The 25,118-nt window shown below is 39.4% G+C and overlaps 1 protein-coding gene across 5 annotated transcripts in view; it reads left to right on the top strand.

Annotated features, from left to right (window-relative positions):
- ZNF385B (zinc finger protein 385B) overlaps positions 1-25,118 on the top strand; it is a 372,939-nt gene that overhangs the window by 322,959 nt on the left and 24,862 nt on the right. For all 5 annotated transcript variants that reach the window (XM_055398886.2, XM_055398885.2, XM_055398890.2 and 2 more), the window contains one exon: positions 8,167-8,329. In XM_055398886.2, coding sequence (XP_055254861.1) covers positions 8,167-8,329 — 163 coding nt within the window. The remainder of the gene's footprint in view (positions 1-8,166; positions 8,330-25,118) is intronic.

The following is a 25,118-nucleotide window of genomic DNA, read 5'->3' as shown; positions in this document are numbered from 1 at the left end:
CCCATGGCTGATTCATATGAATCAAATACCACCACAATATTATAAAGTAATTAGCCTCCGATTAAAATAAATAAATAAATTTTTAAAATACAGTCTCTATAATTTACAGTATTCATGATAGAATTAAGAAATTAATTTTCTGGGATGAACTTCACCTTGACCCATATATTTGATTAATCTGTTTTCAAAAGGAGATTATTTTTAATTTTGGGCTAATTTGAAAGAAAGGAAATAACAGGAGGAGAGAGCAGAATTCAGCAAATGAAAGGATTTGGAGCTCAGATCGCAATTGATATAGTCAGTCTCCAATAACTGTCTCTTTTATGCCCCATTCTACTCAACTCTAAACTGGAAATATAGAGTATCGTTGGATAATCAGGGGCAGAACTTTCAATTGCTGGGAATCATCTAAACTTAATAACCTACCTTCCCATAGTTGAAATATAAAACTTACTGGAAAGATGAGGCCAATTTTTGTTCATTTGGAATTATACATAAACAAGCTTATTTAAAAGATTAAAGCCCCTTCTTTAAAAAGCCACTTTTTGCTATATTCTAGGTAATTTTAAACTCAAACTGCCATATTTTTTTTTAATTCCCTCTGTACATTCTGTTGTGGCTATTAGGTCCATTTATAACTTCTCCATATTTCAATGTGTAAAGTAATTCCACCAGTGAATTATGCACCAGAAGCCTGAACATCAATACTCTAGTTGACTAAGAGTGCATTTGAAAAACTACCTTGAAGTCCACCAAAAGTCTTAGCATTTTAAGAAATGGCTTAATTTGCCTATATGGAAAGTTTGGAAAACATAGACACATACATGTGTAATGCTCATATATTCATATAGCGGCATTTTCAAGCAGCTATAATCCAACAACTCTACTTCTGTTTTGTGATATTTTGATAGAATCTGAATTAGGCCCAAAGAAATTCAGCAATCTAGAGTGTACATTATGTTCTTCCTGGAGTGACCACTTTTCTCTTTAATAATATGGAAATATTTGGAGCTGATGGCCTTTATACATATATACTACAAAGCCAGTAAATATGAAACACCATAGCCAGAGTTCTGGCCTTGAAGGAATCCAGAGGACCCTATTCACATTGAAGTCCATGTGACTGGCAGCCCCCCCACCCCACCAGCACACACAGTGTACAGCGTGGCAACCTGGACAGGCTATAGCCACCTGGAGTGTTTCACTTAGCTATAAATTATGAATTAGCAAAGTCATTGCATCTTTTTAAGCTGAAAATCTATAACTGAAAAGTTATAATTTTGTTTGGACTTTGTTTTCAACAGAGCCCAGTAGCTGAGGACTAAACAAAGTGGATATCAAAGCCAGAAGTATTTCATTACTAATATTGCAGGCCTTAAAATTGCAGATTTCATCAGAAAGACTTATCTATTGATTAAGTAAGCCTTTCTCTTGGGTGTATTTTGTTTCTTATGTTGTAGCATTGTCTCTGAAAGGATGTGATCTTATCAGTACAACAACGGGCAGGAAAAAGCATTTTTAGAGTTGAATGTAGCCTTATGTTAAAGCAAAGATTCAAGTAATTATTTAGCTACTACTCAGTAAACTCTAGTATGTCTAACTACGGTATGTTAAGTGTCATGCTTTTATCTCAAATTATTAAATCTCCTATATGAATAATTTAGTTGTGCTTTGAATATAGGATTATAGTTTGCAGCAGAGGATAAAATCTATGATGTACAAGCAACAACTTTCTTATAGCCATCTATATAAAAGATGCTATAAGTAGAACATTGTTCTTTACTTGTGGAGCACTATGCTATATTTTCTCTTTTACACTGGATAGTAATGGATGCGGCAGCCTTTCTTTATTGTTCCTTTTATATGTCTGTGTTCTAGTGATACTGAAAAGCAGCTATGCCCAGGAAACACTGTACAGTTCACAGGACTTCACTCTCCCAGCACATGCTGGTCCCTCTACCTGAAATGCCTCTGCCGCCACACTGCCTCTTCAGAACTCCACCCTCGAAGTAGAGCACAGCTCTGATACTCCTTTTCCATGAAGCTTCCGCAGTCCTCCTCCAATCCAAAGAGATTTACCTCTCCTCTGACTCCCATACTGCTTTGTTCCAGTTTATCTCCATTTTATAGTTTCACTCTCTGTTTGGGTTATAGTCATTTATATGTTGGTCTTTTCTTCCAGCTACCATTCTTGTGAGCAAAGGGTCTTTGTTTTTAACCTTTCACAATGTCTAGCGTATGGCAGGTGCTAAGTAATTCCCTGTGGAAGTAATCAGGTTTTTTTGTTTCCTCCTTGTTAGTTTAGGCTGTTTTATGGTAGTTTGTTTGACATCTGTTTTATTTGCCATTTCAGTATATAGACTTTTTTTTTTCTGAAAAGTAACTGGCCTCTGCTACTTCCCATGTAACACTACTTAACACATTGAAATCTAAGGTCTCCAGAAAAATCAGATACTAACAGTTTTAATGATACACTTTCTGTAATTAAGAGAACAGTTCCAATTACATTTTAAGATGCAAAACAGTTGGGTCTCTTAGTAAATAAATATTTGAGGACTTCCTCCAGGGCCTTTATTCTCCTCCAGCCACTTGCCAGTTTGTGTTTGGGCTGTTCTTTCTGCGCAAAGAAAACATAGTTCAGTGTCTTCTTTCAAGATCCTATCTACCTCTCTGAAGTCCAAAATAGAAATAAGGTAAAAAACAGATACAGGAGCTCAGTGAATTATTGAATTTCTCATTGTTGCATTTTTATTTGTAAAGTAATGCATTATCTCATTATTTATCTTTTTTCTTTGGACCAGTAGGGTCCTAAGAGAAGTGGAGGATTTCAGAAAGTGAGGGGGCCTTAGTAATACAGATAGAGATGAATGGAAGGAAAAAAATCCCAGGGTGTCATCTCCTGTCCAAGCTATTCCTCTACCATTGGGTGGTCAGGTGGCTACTGGAATGACCTCTGTAAGAGCCTTAGATATCAATGAATTCCTGTGTGAAAGTCAGTATGACGCTTTGGGTAACTCTCTAATTTTGACAGTCCTTGGCATGGGTTTATTTGATTACTGCCAGTTTAGGGTGTATAGAAGCACTTTTGGAAGGGAATCAGAAAGCAAACCATTAGTGCTGGACAAAGAGGTGTCTGCTGATTAGCCGCTGAGGTATAAAATAAGTCCCTTTGGCGAGCCGAGTCTCTCCGAAATGATGCAGGAACCATCGCTGAGCAGGCTTAGTCGTCTTGCCCCATTCTTAGGCCCTCTGGCTCTTGTCCTTGTTGCTTTCACTCCTAATTAAGGAGATTCCCAGGTAATGAAGTCAGGTTAATCGTGTTGCCATTTAACAGTGTCTCAGTTTCACTTGAAGATCTGCCCGGGATTTAGAAGCTGTTGACACCTCAGATACAGTACTGAGGACAGCAAAGTGCTACTACAAGAATACCACAGGAAACTGGAAAGATGCCGAGCACGAGTGAGTGGTGTCTGCCGCTGGCTTAACCCGGCATCTTTCCCCAGCAGCAGTGAGTAGAGGCTAAGAAGGCTTGTTTCGCTTTTCTCAAGGCCCCAGAACTCAAAAGGAAAGTGAATCACGGCTCAAGAGAGCTCTTTCCATCTTGGCATCCAGTGAGGTGTCACTTAGCTGGCTCTCTATCCCAAGTGCTAATTGATGCTGTTAGCTTTCTGCAAGGATGCCAGGAAATAATAATGAGGAAGTGACACTCCACTTATCTTGTGCTAGGAGGTTTTATTTAGAGAACTTGATGTTTCTTTAGCCAAAGGACACCAAAGTAACATCTCACTATTTAGTATACTTGGAAAGATGAATTACTAGGCAGTCTCCTGGTGTCTCGGAGAAGGCAATGGCAAGCCACTCCAGTACTCTTGCCTAGAAAATCCCATGGACGGAGGAGCCTGGTAGGCTACAGTCCATGGGGTCGCTACGAGTCAGACATGACTGAGCGACTTCACTTTCCCTTTTCACTTTCACACATTGGAGAAGGAAATGGCAACCCACTCCAGTGTTCTTGCCTGGAGAGTCCCAGGGACGGGGGAGCCTGATGGGCTGCCGTCTATGGGGTCACACAGAGTCGGACACGACTGAAGTGACTTAGCAATAGCTCCTGGTGTCTTGTAGAAATTGTTATGTACCAAAGAAGCAGGCCTTTCTTAGCTCCTCAACAGAAGGATCAGGCCTAACATACTATGTTAGTGTTGGTTTGGCCAAAAAAGTTCATTTCAGTTTTTCCATAACATCATACATAAAAATCCAAATGAACTTTCTCAATCCAATAAATTTATTTCCATGAATTAAGAAGATATTCCCTACTCAGAGAAACTTCTACTAAACTATAATCCTTCACTTAGTCATTAAAAGCAGTGTGCTTTGTATGTAATTTTTTACTTCGAATAAAATTATATTGTTAATTTAATGAGTGCGTATGTTTCAAGTGTGGAGAAGGAAATGGCAACCCACTCCAGTGTTCTTGCCTGGAGAATCCCAGGGAAGGGGGAGCCTGGTGGGCTTCTGTCTATGGGTTCACACAGAGTCGGACACGACTGAAGTGACACAGCAGCGGCAGCAGCATGTTTAAAGTAAGGATACATAGTTAAATGGGCTCCTTTGGTGGCTCACCGTTAAAGAAACTACCTGCCAGCCAGGAGATGTGGGTTAGATCCCTGGGTCAGGAAGATCCCTTGGAGAAGAAAATAGCAACCCATTCCAGTATTCTTGCCTGGAAAATCCCATGGCAGAGGAGCCTGGTGCACAAAAGAGTTGGACAAGACTTAGTGACTAAAGCAATAACAATAACATATAGTTAAATAGGGTTACACGTGGAAGCATTTCAGATCCACAAAGTGGCTTCTACACCTACCTGTGAGACTTTTGATAAAGTATTTAACTTCTCATGTCCAGTGTTCTATTTGTAAAGTGTTGACCAATAATTGTACCTACCTTACGGGGTATTATGATAAATAGTGAACACACATAATACATTTAGAACTGTCCTTCACAGAGGCTCAATAATATTGGTCATTGTTGTTATTTCTTCATGTTATCAATTTTTAAATTTTTATTTGTGTATTTGCTTCATTTATGCCTCAGTTCAGTTCAGTTCAGTCGCTCAGTCATGTCCGACTCTTTGCAACCCCATGAATCACAGCACACCAGGCCTCCCCGTCCATCACCAACACCCAGAGTTCACTCAAACTTATGTCCATTGAGTCGGTGATACCATCCAGCCATCTCATTCTCTGTCATCCCTTCTCCTTCTGCCCCCAATCCCTCCCAGCATCAGAGTCTTTTCCAGTGAGTCAACTCTTCCCATGAGGTGGCCAAAGTATTGGAGCTTCAGCTTTATCATCAGTCCTTACAATGAACACCCAGGACTGATCTCCTTTAGAATGGACTGGTTGGATCTCCTTGCAATCCAAGGGACTCCAAGAGTCTTCTCCAACACCACAGTTCAAAAGCATCAATTCTTCAGCGATCAGCTTTCTTCACAGTCCAACTCTCACATCCATACATGACCACTGGAAAAACCATAGCCCTGACTAGACAGACCTTCGTTGGCAAAATAATGTTTCTGCTTTTTTAATATGCTATCTAGGTTGGTCATAACTTTCCTTCCAAGGAGTAAGCGTCTTTTCATTTCATGGCTGCAGTCAGCATCTGCAGTGATTTTGGAGCCCAAAGAAATAAAGTCTGACACTGTTTCCATTGTTTCCCCATCTATTTCCCATGAAGTGATGGGACCAGATGCCATGATCTTTGTTTTTTGAATGTTGAGCTTCAAGCCAACTTTTTCACTCTCCTCTTTCACTTTCATCAAGAGGCTTCTTAGTTCCTCTTCACTTTCTGCCATAAGGGTGGTGTCATCTGCATATCTGAGGTTACTGATATTTCTCCCGGCAATCTTGATTCCAGCCTGTGCTTCTTCCAGCCCAGCGTCCCTCATGATGTACTCTGCATAGAAGTTAAATAAGCAGGGTGACAATATACAACCTTGACGTACTCCTTTTCCTATTTAGAACCAGTCCGTTGTTCCATGTCCAGTTCTAACTGTTGCTTCCTGACCTGCATACAGGTTTCTCAAGAGGCAGGCCAGGTGGTCTGGGATTTCCATCTCTTTCAGAATTTTCCACAGTTTATTGTGATCCACACAGTCAAAGGCTTTGGCATAGTCAATGAAGCAGAAATAGACGTTTTTCTGGAACTCTCTTGCTTTTTCCATGATCCAGCGGATGTTGGCAATTTGATCTCTGATTCCTCTGCCTTTTCTAAAACCAGCTTGAACATCTGGAAGTTCACGGTTCACATATTGCTGAAGCCTGGCTTGGAGAATTTTGAGCATGACTTTATGCCTACCCAGCAGTATTTGCTGGATTTAGCTATTCTCAGATGTTAATAAAACTTAATATTACACTTTTTCCTCCCTTAGAATTGGATTTTTTTCAACTTGACAGAGAATAACATGAGAAGTCCTTGAGCAAACCAACTGAGAACAATGATAAGTCAATGATAGTCTAGAACAATATTTATGAAAAAATATTCATAAAGTTAGGGACTAAGTATAGTCAATTCAAATCTGTCGACCTTGGGGGATCCAGGTTATGTGCTAGGAAAATCACATATATTTAGTTGAAATGTAGAAGTAAAACCTGACTCTTGTCCATTGCCACCTCTACCTACCTACCTACACACACACTCACACACACACACACACACACAACCTGTATTCTGCTTGCTGAGGAAAATGGATGAAAACATTAGTATTACCATCTTCAAACACACACAAGTATATATAAGGAAAACTGAAGTTTAAAAAGTTATTATTTTAGGAATCTTCTAACAGAAACTTTTGCTTTCGCTTCTTATTTTATAAAACAGGCTTATCAGCATCTTTACCTTTCTAAGTAAACTAATATACCATATAATGTATGTTTTAGTTTTTTTTTGCATATAATATATATTTTAGTTTGTTTATATTTTGGGGGTCTGTTTTAAATGAAATCTGAGCTGCTGCTGCTACTGCTAAGTTGCTTCAGTCATGTCCGACTCTGTGTGACCCCATAGACGGCAGCCCACCAGGCTCCACTGTCCCTGGGATTCTCCAGGCAAGAACACTGGAGTGGGTTGCCATTTCCTTCCCCAATGCATGAAAAGGAAAAGTGAAAGTGAAGTCACTCAGTTGTGTCCGACTCTCAGCGACCCCAAGGATTGCAGCCTACCAGGCTCCTCCATCCATGGGATTTTCCAGGCAAGAGTACTGGAGTGGGGTGCCATTGCCTTCTCTGAAATTGGAGCAAATATACTTAATTCTTCAGTTAATATGTGCATTACACTAGATGCCGATAAGGTAAACTCCTTGTTTTTTAGGTAGAGCACAATTTTCCAAAAATCAGAAAATTGACTAAATGTTTTCCCATAACTTGTTTTTGTCTTTTGAAAATTTTTAATATTCATTTGCCTTGATCACTTTTTTTTTTTGATCTAGTATTGAAGTCACAGTTTCACCTATGCTTTGTGTATAAGTGAATGTAATACTAACTGTTTTGGCTTCAGAATCACATCTGAGATCAGAAACAAGCATTGTCCCTATTTCCTTTGTGGCTTATATTGTCTATTCTTAGAATTGAAGTCATCAGAATGACACATTGAGCACATAGAGATGACTCCACAATGAGATGCCATTTCCACTCACTAGCTGGTTGCTTTGTTGCATCACTTGCTCTCAGAGCAGAGCCAAGAGGAATATAGGTTCAGGGAAGACAGATTTGTAGCTCAAAGGAAACTAAATGGAGTGGTCATGTAAGGTCTTGCCCGGGTAGGACACTCAAGGTGCCCGGCCAAACATTTGACAAGGAACCCCAATGGGCAGTGGTGGGAAGACATTAAGGACAAAGTTCACCTTCATCCCAGTTTTGCCCTAACCCTTTTGTCCACTTATATAATGTCTGGTTTTGAAAAACACAGGTCCTCTGTGTTGTATAGAAGGTCTCAGTATGCAAAAATCTCTTAGATACTGGTCTGCTAGTCATTAAATGCCAAAAACGTAGTTGAGTGCTGAGCTATAAATGTCTGTGGTGCCTATGATTGAATGTATTTTTTCCTGCATGATCATCCATTGTGGTGTTTGTAAGTAGCAAAACAATGAGCCTGATTTGTTCTCCTTTGTAGAGCCAGGCCGAGGCCCACTACAAAGGAAGTAAACATGCCAAGAAGGTCAAAGCACTAGAGGCAACGAAAAATAAACCCAAAATGGTTTCTTCCAAGGACAGCGCAAAGGCTAATCCCAGCTGCTCCATCACTCCAATCACAGGCAACAACTCTGACAAATCAGGTCAATGACACTTTTTGTTCTTTACAGTCTTTGTGTTCCTCCTGGTCCGCTGTCTCTACCCCATTCTCTTCCCCTCCACTGTCGCATGTTACTCTCCATGGTTTGTTTGTATAATATGAATATATTTCCTTCACAGGAAAGGTTATGTGTTTGCACGGAATCTAAGCATTTGATATGTTACCATTCCATGTTGTTAAATATATACCTTTAAGTATATATGTGTGTGTGTAAATATATATATATATATAATATATGCATGAAAATAAGTGGAAGCTTCTTGGTCACATTGTGTTTAGACAAAAATCAAGAAATGGGTCTAAAATACTGAGTTTATTATTCCCCTCTATTCATTTTATGTTTGGTTTTTGCAATGGACTTTTTCAGTCAAGGAATTCTTAAACTTGTTTATTAACAGACATTTTTATATTTTCTTACCCCAGTAAAGGGGAGTTGAAGGGCAACAGAGTAAAGTTTTTTGAGAGAGTGACACTATTAAGTGAATCTAGAAATGTGTCCAATAATAAAAGATATTGATTTTTTAAGGTCTTTGTAGACTTCCCCTCAGAGTTATAAATGAACTCAAAGATTTTAAAGGAACTTTTCACAGTTATGAACTGACTTTATATAATTGGAAATGGGCTACTCATGGAAGGGCCTCTTAAGAAGAGTCTCTATTTCATAGTCCCAGTGAATCAGCAGTTTTTCTGAGTAGGTTCAAACTGAATGATTCAGGAAGAAGAGAAAAAAATTGTATTTCTAGTGGGTATACCATGAAATTGGATGTTTAATAGGCTTCCACACATTCACAGCCACCCATCAGCACCCAAGATGGATAAGTCTCCCTGTTGCAGTGACTGTCTATGAAGGAAAACTGAGAGAATAGGTCCTTTTCTCTTACGTTTGACTCTCTCTTTAGGCACCTCTCTGTGGTTGGGAGCACACAGACACACACTGCTCTTCTGATTTTCTTCTGCTCTCCAAATCATTATAGAATTTGAGGAGGAGACTTAAGAATGCTTTCCTGTGGTTGCCCAGGGGCTTGGGAGAAAAGCAAATCCATTTGTAAGAGGAGGATTCAGAAAACCCTCATCAGACAAAGAGACTATGGAAAAAGTGACCATTATTGGTGAGGTCCCATAGATGCTGGTGCCCAAAGCTCTGAAGCCTGGAATGAATGAGCTGATTCAAACTTGGTGATAAAAAACTTTTGTTCTCTGTATGATAGGATCACTAAATCATGATACCTGATGAACAGATAATAAATACTAAATTATTACATCACACTTCTCCCCTTCTAAAGAACAAAACCTTTTACTGCAGATTAGTAAATTAATCTTTAACCCAGACTTATCAGTTATTAGAGCCAAATATTATCTCCCGTTTATAAAACAGCAAGCCACGGTGAGGTCCACATTGCATCTGCTATTTGCCCAACATTACCCAGTGTTTGGAAGACCAGGATCCATCATCTCTGACTTCCTGCCTGATTTCATTTTCTACAGGATATTGTTGCCTGTATGAAATAATATTCTGAGAAAGGTTTTCTTACCTGAATTGTGCTATTTATCCACAGAAGTCCTTATAAGCAAAATGATAAAAATAGTGGAGGTTATTGTCACTCTACTCCTTCAGCTTATTTAAGACTTTACAAATACTCATGTTTGCCTAGCAGGTAATAGGAACACACCAAGATCAAGTACAGTAGTGGTATAAACAAGGGAAGAGAACTGAGATCTAGAAGAACCGTAGGAGATGACAGTGGGGAGAGGAAAACAAATCTCAAGCCCAGAGTCTCTTCTCCAGTAGCTGTGTGGTAGTCTTCAATCCTGCATCCTCTGCTGCTTCTGCCACTCCCCTATGTACCCCCCAAAATACCTGTGGTCCAACAGTATTGACCTCACTCACCATGTCATTGTCCAGACTTGGATTAGAAGTCATGGAAGCTGTATGTATTTGAGGATTACCTCACTTTTCCGTGTTTTCTGTACTCAAAATCTTCATCATAAATTATTAGGCAATTCATTGGTTAGGTCATTCAAATTACTTTTTTGTTTCTCCATATTTTAAATATTAATACTAGTGAAACATTTAATTTGTCCTATTATATCTATAAAAGCAATACCAAAGCTGTTGAAAAATGGCACTATTTAAAAATAAAGTGGGTCATATTTGCTCAATAGATATATGGGTTTTTTCACCTTCAAGTAAATGTTGGCTTCTAAGCAAGACTTTACACATGTGTTTTGTACAATTTTCAAGTTAGAAAATTAGAAAGTTTGCCCGGATGGGAAATCTGGTCTAAATAATGTAATACAAAACCTATTGTTGACCACCTATTTCTAAATCCTTAAAAAGTTCCCTTTGTCATAATATTATGAGAAACAGTCATAACATTTTGGTAACTGGTTTTGATTTTGTTTAAAACCCCACTTTAGGAGAATAGGAGACATAGGGACCACACCTTCATAAACAGTCTAGGTGGGTCACGGAGGGAAGGGGGAGGGAATAGGAAGGAGTGTGGTACTTAACTGAAGTGTTTTATTTCAGACAATGCTGCCTCTAAGGAGTCAGCCAAAAAGGAGAGTAACAGTCACAGTGAGAAGTCCTGGTTGACTGATAATTCTTACAAGACTGAAATTCACTAGCATTGATCTTTTTCTTTTGAATGAAGAGTTCCTATCAAGTGAGTTCAAGCAGTGTCTATGTGATTCTGAGATATTTGAGTGAAAAGGGAATATGCTAGTAACATGATGTCTCAGCTACCAGATTTCAAAATCCAGGCATTCAGAGCATCCAAAGGAGTTAGTAATTCAATTTCCTTTCTAACATTTTAGTATCAGTAACTTAGCAATAGAGTATTGTTCAATGAGGGCAAATCCTGAGGAAGAGGAAATAGCCAACTTTTAAGGGAGGGAGCTCTGGGAGTACAGTATCTGGGGATTCACTGAAAATCAGTCAAGGAAAAAAATGTCATTTCAAAGAATCTGACAAGAAGTATGGGACCGACAGATGATCTCACTTTACTCCTTGAGAACACAGATTATTTATTCTAACAAGTGACCTAACAATCTTCTAAGTGCTAGAAAAGTCTTTTTACCTGCTATTTTAGCAACTGGGGCAACCATTTTTTTATGATGCATTTGGAGACATAATTTGAGCATGTTGTGTCTGGATCTGAGATTTGTTATAATGAAACTATCAGATATAAAAAGTTCAGGGTATTATTGTAAGCTTTCTCTTTTTTTCTTTCAAATCTGTAAAGAAAATGAGTTTACAGTAACAGGAATTTCATTTATTATAAGAAACTGACCACATGATTGAAAAAAACTAAATATTTTTTATTTCAGGCAAGGATAGCTGTCCTATTCACTTTTTAGAAGTTAGAATAGAATTAAACATAATATCCAAAGAAATAGCTCTCTAGTCTTCTAGGATCTATCCCAACTTTTCATGATGTATCAGTGGGAGTTCAAAACTTTGTAGGAGGGAGGATAAATGTGCTTTGGGAAAATTAGGGTCAAGACACAGCAAGCATTAGGCAGCTTCAGGAAGATGGCTAGAACATATTGGCCAGATACTCTACCCAAATTTCTCCCTGGAGTTCAAGTGTCATAATGCCATATGACAGCACACTTCCCTGTGATAATATGCCCCATACATCAAGTTGAATGCTCTTTGTGACAGCATTTAACTCATAGCAGACTGAAAAAACAGAGCCTTTGGAAAACCTTATTTTGTGAAAATAATGAAATATTTTGATAATCAACCTAGAGATAAAATATTGTGATAATTCAACCTAATGGTCCATATGTCTAGTCTTTAGCACAAGATATTTTTAATTAATTAGGTATCAAGATGGGGAAAATACACGTCTAGCTCAAAGTATATAAAGCTATTTAAAGCTAAACAGCTTTTAATCAGTTGCTGTCTAAAAAGATGAAAGCAGATGGAATGATTCAAAATGCTATAGATATATTTATTAATGCAATTAAGAGCAAAAGATGATGGAACCAACATGTTCTGCTTAAAATGTAACAATAGGAATACCTTGGCTTTGTTCAGTCTATAAAATCCAGTCGCATAACTATTTTCATTTGACCCTCTCACAACCCTGGGACCGGTGAGGCTGGGATTAGTATCCCTCTTTCATACATGCACACAATAAACTCTATACCCATTTATTCACTCAGCAAATATTTATCATCTATGCTAAGTAGTGTAGTACATCTATAACATTTGCCATTTCTAGGGAACGACAATGAACAGAAAGACATTTTCTTGCTCCTAGGGAGCTTCCAAAGTAGTGGGGTTTTGTTTGTTTTACTGTATTGTCTCTTAGGGCTACAAAGAAAAATAACATACAGTAGCCACCTTCAAGCTGCTCCCCAAAATATGACAACATTGAAGGACCTGGGTCTTAGAAAAAATGAAATGGCTTTGTGAGCTTGCACCACTCATATCCCAGTAGAGTCAGAGCAGGAACTTGGGGCTTCTTATCCCATGCAGATTCCACTGTTCCCATTACTTCTAAACTTTTCTGACTTGGAAAAATTAATACAAGTGTCCCAATGGGCGAAGTCAAAAACCGCTAACCCACTTTTTTAAGGACTATTGAGTAGGACTATGTATTAATTTTAAATTGTTTGCTGTCTCTTGATATTTTTCAGTAGGAGAAGTGGCAGTGAAAGGGCCATTAAGGCTTTGTTTTATTGATAATCCTTCATTTCTGTGCACTATGTTGTCTGTTTCATTTAACTCCAAAAGACCAAAGCTTTAGGACTTAGATATTTTTTCAAGGACAAGTTTGAATGAAAACACTTATTTCAGGTAAATGACAAGTGTTCTCAAAGCTCCTGCTTGACAGCTGTTGACTTTATGTAACTGGAGGCAGACCAACTCCTTAGGATAGAGGTCAGCAGAGGGCAAGAGCATCACCAATATGGCAGAGCCTTGGCTGCCTCCTCAGGGGTCCAGTGGATTGTCCTGAATGTTGTCCACAATTTCAGTAGCATTTGGATCACCCCATCTAAAAGATTTCCACTGGGCACAGAAACATTGTGTTTACCCCTATGTGTATGCATGTGTGCTCAGTCACTTCAATCCTGTCTGACTCTTTGCGATCCTATGGACTATAGCCCACCAGGCTCCTCTGTCCATGGGATTTTCCAGGCATGAATACTGGAGTGGGTTGCCATGCCCTCCTCCATGGGATCTTCCCAACTCAGGGAATGGACCCATGTCTCTTGTGTCTCCTGCATTGGCAGGCAGATTCCTTACCACCAGCGCCACCTAGGACGCCCTGTTTATCCTATACCCATGACCGTAACATGGAGACAGAGATGACAGTATCAGAAAATAGCTAAGAAGGAAGGAAAGTTGTGAGGACATCTCAAAACCTGTTTTAGTTTTCAGCATAATGTGCTTTTGCATGGTGGGAATTCCTCAGGTGTGTACCCAGAGCAGGTATCAACTAGTACATCAGTACAATTTGCCTGGAAAGGCTACAGTTCAGCTTTTATGGTCATAAAAACCTTATGAAACTGCATTTTTCAGTTTTGTCGAAGAGTGTTTCTGCCAAAGATACAAATGGAGACCCTCGCCTAGTCATTTTTATGGGTCATTATGGGTTCCCCTGTGTGTTTCACGGTTTTTATGTGTTGTTACAGATGGGGCTAAGTTTCCCAACTGACAGCTTCTCATTTCCACAGACTGCTGCAGGACTCCATCGATTAGCCAGCAAGGTCTTTGTAAATGCCTCCTTTCCCCATTTCTGTCTCTCACACCAAGACCTTGTGCTGTTGAGTAGAAGAAAATGATAGTTTTCTGCTTTGGCAGCATCTGTCATTTTTAGACAAGCGTCATCATAAATTTGGCATGCATCTACCCAAATTCAGGAGGCCAAGATTTAGTAGCCCTCATAAAATAATAGATTAACTATATTATGACAAACATCTTAAGGCTGAAATTCTGGGATACAATCATGTAGAACATAAATTGAGTCCCATCTGTCTAAAGAGAACAGACCATTATACTAAAGCTCATATTTCCATGAAATGTACATATATCATTAAGACTTTCAAAGTCAATTTAAAAAATGAAATTGCCTCCATTTTTGTCCGTGCACCTTGAATTTGACAGCACCATCCTGCCAGGCAAGGCTGATGACTCTTGTGTAGTCAAGTATTTGTCATCCTCTGAAAACTAACTTCTGAAACTTCGGAGCATTTTATATTGCTTTGAAGCAATACTGAGCATTTATTGTCAGGCTCTCCACTTCTGAAAGTTATTTCCTAGTGTTGCTCTAAGAAAATGAACCAAAAGTTGAGACCACCTTATGATTTACTGAGGATCTGTTAACTTATGACTTACTGGGGATATGTTATAAACCATTATTTTAAGGATTATATCACTATTAAAAATTTTTCTCATCTTCAGACATATTTATTTTAACTGGCATTCATCTCTTTCGATTACATTTATTTACAACTTTTCTGCATCAAATAGATACTGAAATATAAAAAGACTTTGTATGTACACGAAATTTTATAAATGTACAAACATAAATTCCCTTGAGATTTTAACAAAGATTATTACATTTTTATGACATTAAATTTATTTGCTTCGGGAAGAATTCTCTTACACTGACATATTTTCCTGAAATGAATCAATCATGAAATAGAACTACTAAATAAATATTTGTAGATTCTGTGTGCAGAGCACTGGTTCTAGGTACTTTGGGGGATTCTGGGCAGTTCTGATGATGCTTATAGCCTAGTATCACACAAATTTAACTCTATAATAAAAAGTTTAGTGTTTTTCATAAGAACATTTCTAAACTATTTTCCTTTTCTTGACATCTTTCTCTGAGAATCAGGTTCAATCTTGTGGACACTGGGCATAGTATTGTGGACACTGGGCATAGTATTATGCAGTAATGGTTTGGTGCTCTCATTTCTATAGACCAGCATAACCCAATAAAACCTTCTATGGTGAAGAAAATGATCTATAATCTGGGTTGTCCAACATGAGTGCTATGAACTATTCAGCTCTTGAAATGTGGTTTGTGCTCCTGAGGACCTGCATATTTAACGTTATTTAAGTAGCCACATATGGCTTCTATATTGCGCAGCGCATCTATAGACTGTAGTACTCTTTGCTCTTTTGACCAGCTGTGATTCTAGAGAAGGCATTCCATTCTCTGAGACTCTCTTTTCTCATTGGTAAAGAGGGAGTAATGCCCTCCCTACAAAACAGTAGTGTTGTGTGAATCAAATGAAATGATTGCAAAAGGACTTTGCAAAGTGTAAAGCGTAATTAAAACAACTATTGTTGATATTCTTACAGTTTTGGAGGGGTTGTTTGTTTGTTTTTGGTCCTCCTGTGGGGTCTTATTGCAGCTACTTTCAATGAAAGGTGACAGCTGCCCCTTGTGGTAGTCACCTATCTTTTATTATGCTGCACCTAATACAGTATATTCTAGAAAAACAGATAAAACAGATCCAAGCTTATTAAACTTATATGCAAAAAAAAATAACTTTAACAGCAGTACAATTGATAATTAATGTATATCATTATATGCCTGGTTCAATTCAGTTCAGTTGCTCAGTAGTGTCCAACTCTTTGTGACCCCATGGACTACAGCACACCAGGCTTCTCTGTCCATCACCAACTCTCAGAGCCTGCTAAACTCATGTCCATTGAGTCAGTGATGCCATCCAACCATCTCATCCTTTGTCGTCCCCTTCTCCCGCCCTCAATCTTTCCCAGCGTCAGGGTCTTTATCAATGAGTCAGTTCTTCACATCAGGTGGCCAAAGTATTGGAGTTTCAGCTTCAGCATCAGTCGTTCCAATGAATATTCAGGACCAACTTCCTTTAGGATGGACTGGTTGGATCTCTTTGCTATCCAAGGGACTCTCAAGAGTCTTCTCCAACACCACAGTTCAAAAGCATCAATTCTTCAGCGCTCAGCTTTCTTTGTAGTCCAACTCTCACATCCATACGTGACTACTGGAAAAACCATAGCTTTGACTAGACGGGCGTTGGTCAGCAAAGTAATGTCTCTGCTTTTTAATATGCTGTCTAGGTTGGTTATAGCTTTTCTTCCAAGGAGCAAGCGTCTTTTAATTTCATGGCTACAATCATTATCTGCAGTAATTTTGGAGCCAAAAAAAAAAAAAAGTCTCTCACTGTTTCCATTGCTTCCCCATCTATTTGCCATGAAATGATGGGACCAGATGCCATGATCTTAGTTTTCTGAATGTTGAGTTTTAAGCCAAATTTTTCATCTCTCTAAGAATTTTCCACAGTTTGTTGTGATCCACACAAAGTACCAATGTTTAAACATTTTATATAGATTATCTTATTTAATTATAAAAATCCTTTGACGGATACTAGAAAATGAGACCTAGAGAGGGGAAATAATGGCTCAGAGTCATTCAGATGAAAAGTAGTTTCAAGGTCTCACCCAGGTGATCCCTCAAATTCGCTACCATGATACACTGCATTTAGATGAAGGTTCATGAACTTTACTCACATGCTTTTTGAAGATTGTTTTAGATTCTTTTTTACTGGGTCTGACATCTCAGAAATGTGTGTTCTTTCTTTCCCCATTCTATTTTACAATTGTTTTATAAAAATCAAATTTTGAGTAGCTTTGATATATTAACCAAGGTATGATTCTTGAGTGCCTTTACCTAGCTAGCATGTAGTAGAAAGAGCATAAGCTTGATTATTTCCACCTCTCACTGAATGTTTAACTCTAAGTAATATTCATTAACCTTCTCTTCCCCTATCTATAAAATGGGGGAGCTGATATCTACCTCCCAAGATTATTGTCAGGAATAATGAGTTAATAAATGTGCCTGGCTCACTGAAGACACTGTCCTTTTTAGTTTATGACCATTTCATGCCATGCAACAGTGACCTACACTTACATCCCTTTATGTGCTTGTTTTATTGTTGTTATTGTTAAGTCTGACTCTTTTGCAACCCCATGTACTGTAGCCCACCAGGCTCCTCTGCCCATGGGATTTCCCAAGCAAGAATACTGGATTGGGTTGCCATTTCCTTCTCCAGGGGATCTTCCCAATCCAGGGATCAAACCTGAGTCTCAGTGCAGGCAGATTCTATATCACTAAGCCACAGCGAAGCACTTGATTTATTAGCTCAGTTTAATTATTTTCATTTTTGTCTTCATTCCAGGACATTCAATTCAGTTCAGTTCAGTCACTCAGTCATGTCGGACTCTTTGCGGCCCCATGAATCACAGCATGCCAGGCCTCCCTGTCCATCACCAACTCCTGGAGTTCACTCAAACTCATGTCCATCGAGTCGGTGATGCCATCCAGCCATCTCATTCTCTGTCGTCCCCGTCTCCTCCCACCCCCAATCCCTCCCAGCATCAGAGTCTTTTCCAGTGAGTCAACTCGTCGCATGAGGTGTCCAAAGTATTGGAGTTCCAGCTTTAGCATCAGTCCTTCCAATGAACACCCAGGATTGATCTCCTTTAGAATGGACTGGTTGGATCTCCTTGCAGTCCATGGGACTCTCAAGAGTCTTCTCCAGCACCACAGTTCAAAAGCATCAATTCTTCGGTGATCAGCCTTCTTCACAGTCCAACTCTCACATCCATACATGACCATGGGAAAAACCATAGCCTTGACTAGACGGACCTTGGTTGGCAAAGTAATGTCTCTGCTTCTTAATATGCTATCTAGGTTGGTCATAACTTTCCTTCCAAGGAGTAAGCGTCTTTTAATTTCATGGCTGCAGTCAGCATCTGCAGTGATTTTGGAGCCCAAAAAAATAAAGTCTGCCACCGTTTCCACTGTTTCCCCATCTATTTCCCATGAAGTGATGGGACCAGATGCCATGATCTTTGTTTTCTGAATGTTGAGCTTCAAGCCAACCTTTTCACTCTCCTCTTTCACTTTCATCAAGAGGCTTTTGAGTTCCTCTTCACTTTTTGCCATAAGAGTGGTGTCATCTGCATATCTGAGGTTATTGATATTTCTCCCAGCAATCTTGATTCCAGCTTGTGCTTCTTCCAGCCCAGCGTTCCTCATGATGTACTCTGCATATAATTAGGATCTGATAAACCTGAACTCTCCCAATGGGACATTTAAAGATGTGGAAGGACCCTTCTTGCTCTTCTGCACATTTTTGTTTAATGCAGGAAATGTCTTTCTACTTGTCTCCCACTGGTTAACTTATCCTGCATTATGTCCCCTGCAGATGCTGGTATTGCATCCTGCACATAGCAGTCACATAGTCAGCATTTATTAGATTAATATCATTAAGAAGAATTTAATGGGGTAAGCTCTGGTACCCTCCCTAGAATATGAACAGGGCAACAAGACACTGGTTAGCTCTTTTTCTTCATATTCAATAAGACGGATGCCCTACCTCCTAAGTCAACAATCTGTTTTATGTGTAGCTAGGGTATTAAAATTCCATGGATGGAGGAGCCTGGTAGGCTGCAGTCCGTGGGGTCGCTAAGGGTTGGACATGACTGAGTGACTTCACTTTCACTTTTCACTTTCACACATTGGAGAAGGAAATGGCAACCCACTACAGTGTTCTTGCCTGGAGAATCCCAGGGACGGGGGAGCCTGGTGGGCTTCCATCTATGGGGTCACACAGAGTCAGACACGACTGAAGTGACTTAGCAGCAGCAGCAGAGTATTAAAACAAGGGAAAACTCAAAACAACTTCATTTATTGAGGGAGAAAATTGGTACTACTTGTGAAGAAGCAGCCCAGCCTGAAGCCCTGGTTGGCTGCTGATACAAAAGGAGTAGAGGGGAGGTGTACTCAGAAAGAGAAACATGGCTCTGCCTAACAAGTCCCTGCTGGCATTTATGTCCGTAAATAGGGAGAAATTTGTCAGTCCATACATTTCACTTCTAACATCTTGCAAAAAATTCTTAGTATTTAATTTTTTGGTTTTTGTATGCTCTTAATATATTAATTACTTAGCCTCTAGAAATTATGTTCTTTTTCTTTTAAATATGAAATGACATAATTCGTGTCATAGTAGAGATTATTTTATTTCTTGCTTTCAAATATTTGAACTTCAGATAGAGTCTTCAATGAATTTTTCCCATTTAATAAGCATCCGGTCCCATCACCTCATGGCAAATAGATGGGGAAACAGTAGAAACAGTGGCTGACTTTATTTTTCTGGGCTCCATAATCACTGCAGATGGTGATTGCAGCCATGAAATTAAAAGACGCGTACTCCTTGGAAGGAAAGTTACGACCAACCTAGATAGCGTATTGAAAAGCAGAGATATTACTTTGCCAACAAAGGTCCATCTAGTCAAGGCTATGGTTTTTCCCATGGTCATGTATGGATGTGAGAGTTGGACTGTGAAGAAAGCTGAGCACTGAAGAATTGTTGCTTTTGAACTGTGGTGTTGGAGAAGACTCTTGAGAGTCCCTTAGACTACAAGGAGATCCAACCAGTCCATCCTAAACGAGACCAGGCCTGGGTGTTCATTGGAAGGACTGATGTTGAACTGAAACTTCAATACCTTGGCCACCTGATATGAAGAGCTGACTCATTGGAAAAGACCCTGATCCTGGGAAAGATTGAGGGCAGGAGGAGAAGGGGACAACAGAGAATGAGATGGTTGGATGGCATCACCAACTCAATGGACGTGAGTTTGGGTGGACCCTGGGAGTTGGTGATGGACAGGGCAGGCTGGGGTGCTGCAGTTCATGGGGTCACAAAGAGTCAGACACGACTGTGGGACTGAACTGAATTGAACCAAAGGTAAAACAATTTGTCTTCCCTAGCACAATATCTTTATTCTTAGTTCTCTGTTAACAAATAAAATATTTTCCTCAGTGTGGAAATTAGCGTACTACATTTTGAGTTAAAGAGAAGTTTTTTATGTTATCCTTTTCAACAAAAATTTTACCCCATTATTAACCAATCCAGTGATGACTATCTAGCAAATGTCATTTTAAGTACTTTGAAAAATCATTAGCAGATGTTCTATTTATGTTATTTATGGCATTTTAAATTGAGAGAATCCTTTTGGAAAGCAATGTCATAGAATAAATCAAGAACCATAAAAATGTTAATTCCAATAGATGAATTACCTCCTCTTCCTGTAATTTATACAAAGGAAATAATCCTAAATACAAAACAAGAAAAATAAAATGATATACATGAAGACGTTCATCACAGCATAGTAAAATCTGAAAGCAAGATGATCAGCTAGGGGAATTGTTTTTAAAAAGTACTTATACCCCATAGAATATTATGCCACTTTAAATAAAAATAACAACATGAAACAAGAGTATAATACATTAAATCAAAAAGTTACAAAATATATTAAATCATAAGCTACAGAATGATTTTTTGGTGCATGTATTTACACATATTTATTGAGCTCCGCAAGGTACCCAGCCTCACACTACACACTGGATACATGATAGTGAACCAGGCCAATGTGGGCTTTGCCCTCATTAGAGCATATCAACTGGAATGGTAATACTGAACAGATGATGACAAGGGTGATAGAAAGAAAGGGATGCTGACCTAGTCTGGGAACGAAGGACAAGCTTAAGCAGGAGACTGAAGCTGTCTCTATCTGTTGGGAGAGACATAGAGGCTCTGGTTTAGGGGTGGAGGGAAGAGGATTCTCAGAAAAAGGACCAGTGTTGCATAGATGTGAAAGACTGCCCGATTTGAACATCTGAGACAATGAGAGAACACTTGGGGACAAGAGAAGGAATTTGGGATGTTGGTGAGAAAGTAGCCGAAATGATGGCCGGGGACAGAAATGAAGGTAGTATAGGCATAATGAAGTGACGGCCTAAACACCATGGTTCTTTTTCTAATCTTTTAATTTTTATTTTATTATTAACTTATTTATTTGGCTGCTCTCAGGTTTAGTTGTGGCATGAGGGATCTTTAGTTGCAGTATGCAAACTCTTAGTTGTAGCATGTGGGATCTAGTTCCCTTATCAGGGACTGAACCCGGGCTCCCAGAATTGGGAGTGCAGAGTCTTAGCCACTGTATTCCTGTGGCTGACTAGTGAAGCCTGTTCTCTGAATGGTGTTTTTAAATCCATAAAATGAAATTTATAGTTTAACAAAGGAAACCAATTGTATTAAAATACCATTGTCAATCTTTGTTATGATACAGTAGTATACCAATAATGCATTAAATAAGATCTAACAGCTGGTCTAATATCTGCCATAGTTTTGAAGTGTTGCTAAACAGTATTTAACCTTTCTATCCAACCAGTCCATTCTAAAGGAGATCAATCCTGGGTGTTCATTGGAAGGACCGATGCTAAAGCTGAAACTCCAATACTTTGGCCACCTCATGAGATGAGTTGACTCACGGGAAAAGACTCTGATGCTGGGAAGGATTGGGGGCGGGAGGAGAAGGGGACAACAGAGAATGAGATGGCTGGATGGCATCACCGACTCTGTGGACATGAGTTTGAGTGAACTCCAGGATTTGGTGATGGACAGGGAGGCCTGGCGTGCTGTGATTCATGCGGTCACAAAGAGTTGGACACAACTGAGCGACTGAATTGAACTGAACTGATGACAACTGTAATATCTCATTTAAAAATATCTGACATGTATGGGTGACAAAGGTAAATGTACCACCAAGACTGCTGTAGTTTGTTGCTTTCATTTATAATTGAAGGATATAGTGAATTTCAGTTAGAGATAAATGAAAATAGCTATATCTTTTTATCATCCAAGTTCATGGATCCTGAGAACTCATGGACCCCTTGGAAGTTCACAGACCCCAGGTTAAAAACTCCTGTTTAGTGTTTAAGAGGATTGTGGGGTTTTGGGGTTTTTTCTCTATTCTCCACATACCATATTCTTGCGAAAGAACTTCTAATGAGTTGATGGGGCATCCTTGGTGGCTCAGTAGTAAAGAATCTGCCTGTAGTGCAGGAAATATGGGTTTAAGATGCTGGTTCAAACCCTGGGTGGGGAAGATTCCCTGGAGAAAGAAATGGCAATCCATTCCACTATTCTTGCTTGGGAAATCCCATGGACAGAGGAGCCTGGCGGACTACAGTCCATGGGGTTGCAAGAGTAGGATGCAACTTAGAGCTAAACTACCACCACAACCAATGACTTAATGAGGTTTATATACCTTGAGATACAGGTAGGCAGGAAAGAAACTCTTAGCCGTTTGTTTTGTATTATAGTTGGGAAGCTCACAGTCTGCAATACAGTGTCATATCTCTTGCTCAATTTCCTCATGGTCAGAGTCATAAGTCCCCATGTTGCAGTACCCCTAAGCATGATGAGACACCCTAGACAAACCCCTTTAGAGATCAGGCTTCTTAAATCAATCTCACCTTTTTAAAGGAGACTTTCTCTGGTCGACAGACTTTTTCCTGCAAACTGTATGTCTTAAATATAAAGCTGGTTTTGACAACTTTGCAATAAAGCAGCAGATTGAATTTAGGTACAAATGCTAGATTTGAAATGGAGAATTATGATTGCCTTTTAGCAACATATTTTTAAGGGGTTGATAGTTTTCTTATACCTGGGCAGTCCAGCCCCTGAAAGTCTGCACAGTCTCCTTAGGGCAGGCAGTACCTAGTTAAGTCCATGAAGAGTAAAAGCCTGTACGTATCTGCTTGTAACAGCCTAAGGCAATAAACTTGTTGGCTGACAATGTTTTACCCTTTCTCTATTAGGTAAAGATATACATTTTAGGTGAGGACTCAGTTTCCTCAACACCTCTCAGACTGACCTTTCCATCATCAACGTGCTCCTCACCCTGCCTGGAACCTCAAAGCTAAGCCTAAAGTCTGTGTCTAGAAAGGAAGAGGGTGGGAGGAGGAGAATCCAAATGTCCCCCTTGTACCTTGTGAATGTTTCCTCTGTGAAGGGCCTTTAATTTAAAAGAAAAAGAACCTGTTCCTCATTCCACCTAGAAAATTAGTTTTTAATCTTATTCCTGGCTTTTGAATCACTACTGGACCTACTCCCTGAGGTATTTGATTTGAGTGACATGAGTTACTTATTCTTCATAATAAAGCTGCCTCAGAAATAACTGTGTCACATCTCTTGGTGACAAATTAGAAAAGGGGAAATTTTTCAACCTGAAGAAGTTGAAATATGATTTCTCTATTGTATAAGTCAAATGACTGGAAAACTATACAAAATAAGAGAAAGCTGTTCATTAGATTCAAGGTCTAGCAAATAAGCCCTCTTTTGTGCTCACTTAGAAGTGACAAGTTCACTATATCAGCGCCAGCTCACTGATACAGAGTGTAAGCTGCCAGCTTCCAACATGGAGATATTTGGAGATGCCACTGTTTTATCTGAGTGTGAGACTGGCAGCTTCTGCTCTTCAACAAAGTGGCACAAGGGCCAATGGAGCAGATGTCATATGGTGCTCAGACAAGGAGGGCAGTGACTATCATTTCACTGGGCCACAAAATCACCGAGGGGGGTGTAGCCCATTGGCCAGAACCTGATTGACACAGGCTTTCAAATGGAAAGGGCAGGGATGTCCTCAGTCACTACTGAGCCTGGCAGAAAATTACAGCACAGGACCTGTTTTGAACTTATAAAATTAGCCACCTGACTGATGGGTCCTATGTTACTTAAATACGCTTTCTTGTTTTTTAATCGTAAGTGCATGCACATTCCAATTCAGTAGAGTCACTTTTATTTATAGATAATTTCCCCTGCTTCCAGGATTAGTCTAAAGGCCAAGATATGAAAATTAGACATAAACATAGTTAATTAGGAATTAGCAAGCTTCACAGTGATAAACCATGCTTGAAGAGACAGGATTTCTGGAATTTAGCTAGAGGCATGGTAACATGGCATTAGATAGAAAGGGCCTGAAAGCATCATATTGACCCAATGTATAATATTTTAGTGCTATGAGAATTTCATAAACTAGCTTTCACTTCCATGTCAGTACTTAGCTTTTTGGTGTATCTCAGCTTGTCATGAAAGCCCTTTGCTTTGTTTTACGTATCATAAACCTTATGGAGAATTCTATATGGCTTGTTCTTTCCACTTCCAAAGTGGTCCAGCAATTCACCCTCAAGTGGGGCACTGAGATCAACATTTTCCAATGAAAAGTCTTGTGACTATCAAAGCAAGTGAGCTAACTAGCAGGTGTGAAATAAGTCGGACAATACTATACTACATGGGTAACCCTTCTGGACAATTGGAATTAGATCAAGTCCAAATGAGGCTCCTAGGTGGAGAAGGCCTAAACGGCTGACTAAAGGACTCAGAGTATACTGGGTCAGTCTCAGGCCACCTGCTAAAGATTATGTGTCTTAGGGATTTGGGTTGGTCATGAGTGGTATCATCACTAGGATACAAAGCCTGCCTTCAGTGAGGGACATCTGATATCTAAAAGGGTGAGGAAAGTTAAACAATACCACAGGACATAGTTCTTGGAATTTCTTAAAGAGCATTGCTGCATAAGTTTATCAATCATGTAATTCTTGATAACTCAGATGAGTATCAGTTCAGTTCAGTCGCTCAGTCATGTCCAACCCTTTGTAACCCCATGAATTGCAGCACGCCAGGCCTCCCTGTCCATCACCAACTCCCGGAGCCTACCCAAAATCATGTCCATTGAGTCTGTGATGCCATCCAGCCATCTCATCCTCTGTCGTCCTCTTCTCCTCCTGCCCTCAATCTTCCCAGGATCAGGGTCTTTTAAAATGAGTCAGCTCTTCGCATCAGGTGGCCAAAGTATTGGAGTTTCAGCTTTACCATCAGTCCTTCCAATGAACACCCAGGACTGATCTCCTTTA

Source organism: Moschus berezovskii, chromosome 2 (assembly GCF_049115385.1).
Source record: "Moschus berezovskii isolate FMDL1 chromosome 2, NW_MosBer_1.0, whole genome shotgun sequence".
Classification (NCBI taxonomy): domain Eukaryota; kingdom Metazoa; phylum Chordata; class Mammalia; order Artiodactyla; family Moschidae; genus Moschus; species Moschus berezovskii.
This window is presented reverse-complemented; position numbering and strand designations above follow the sequence as displayed.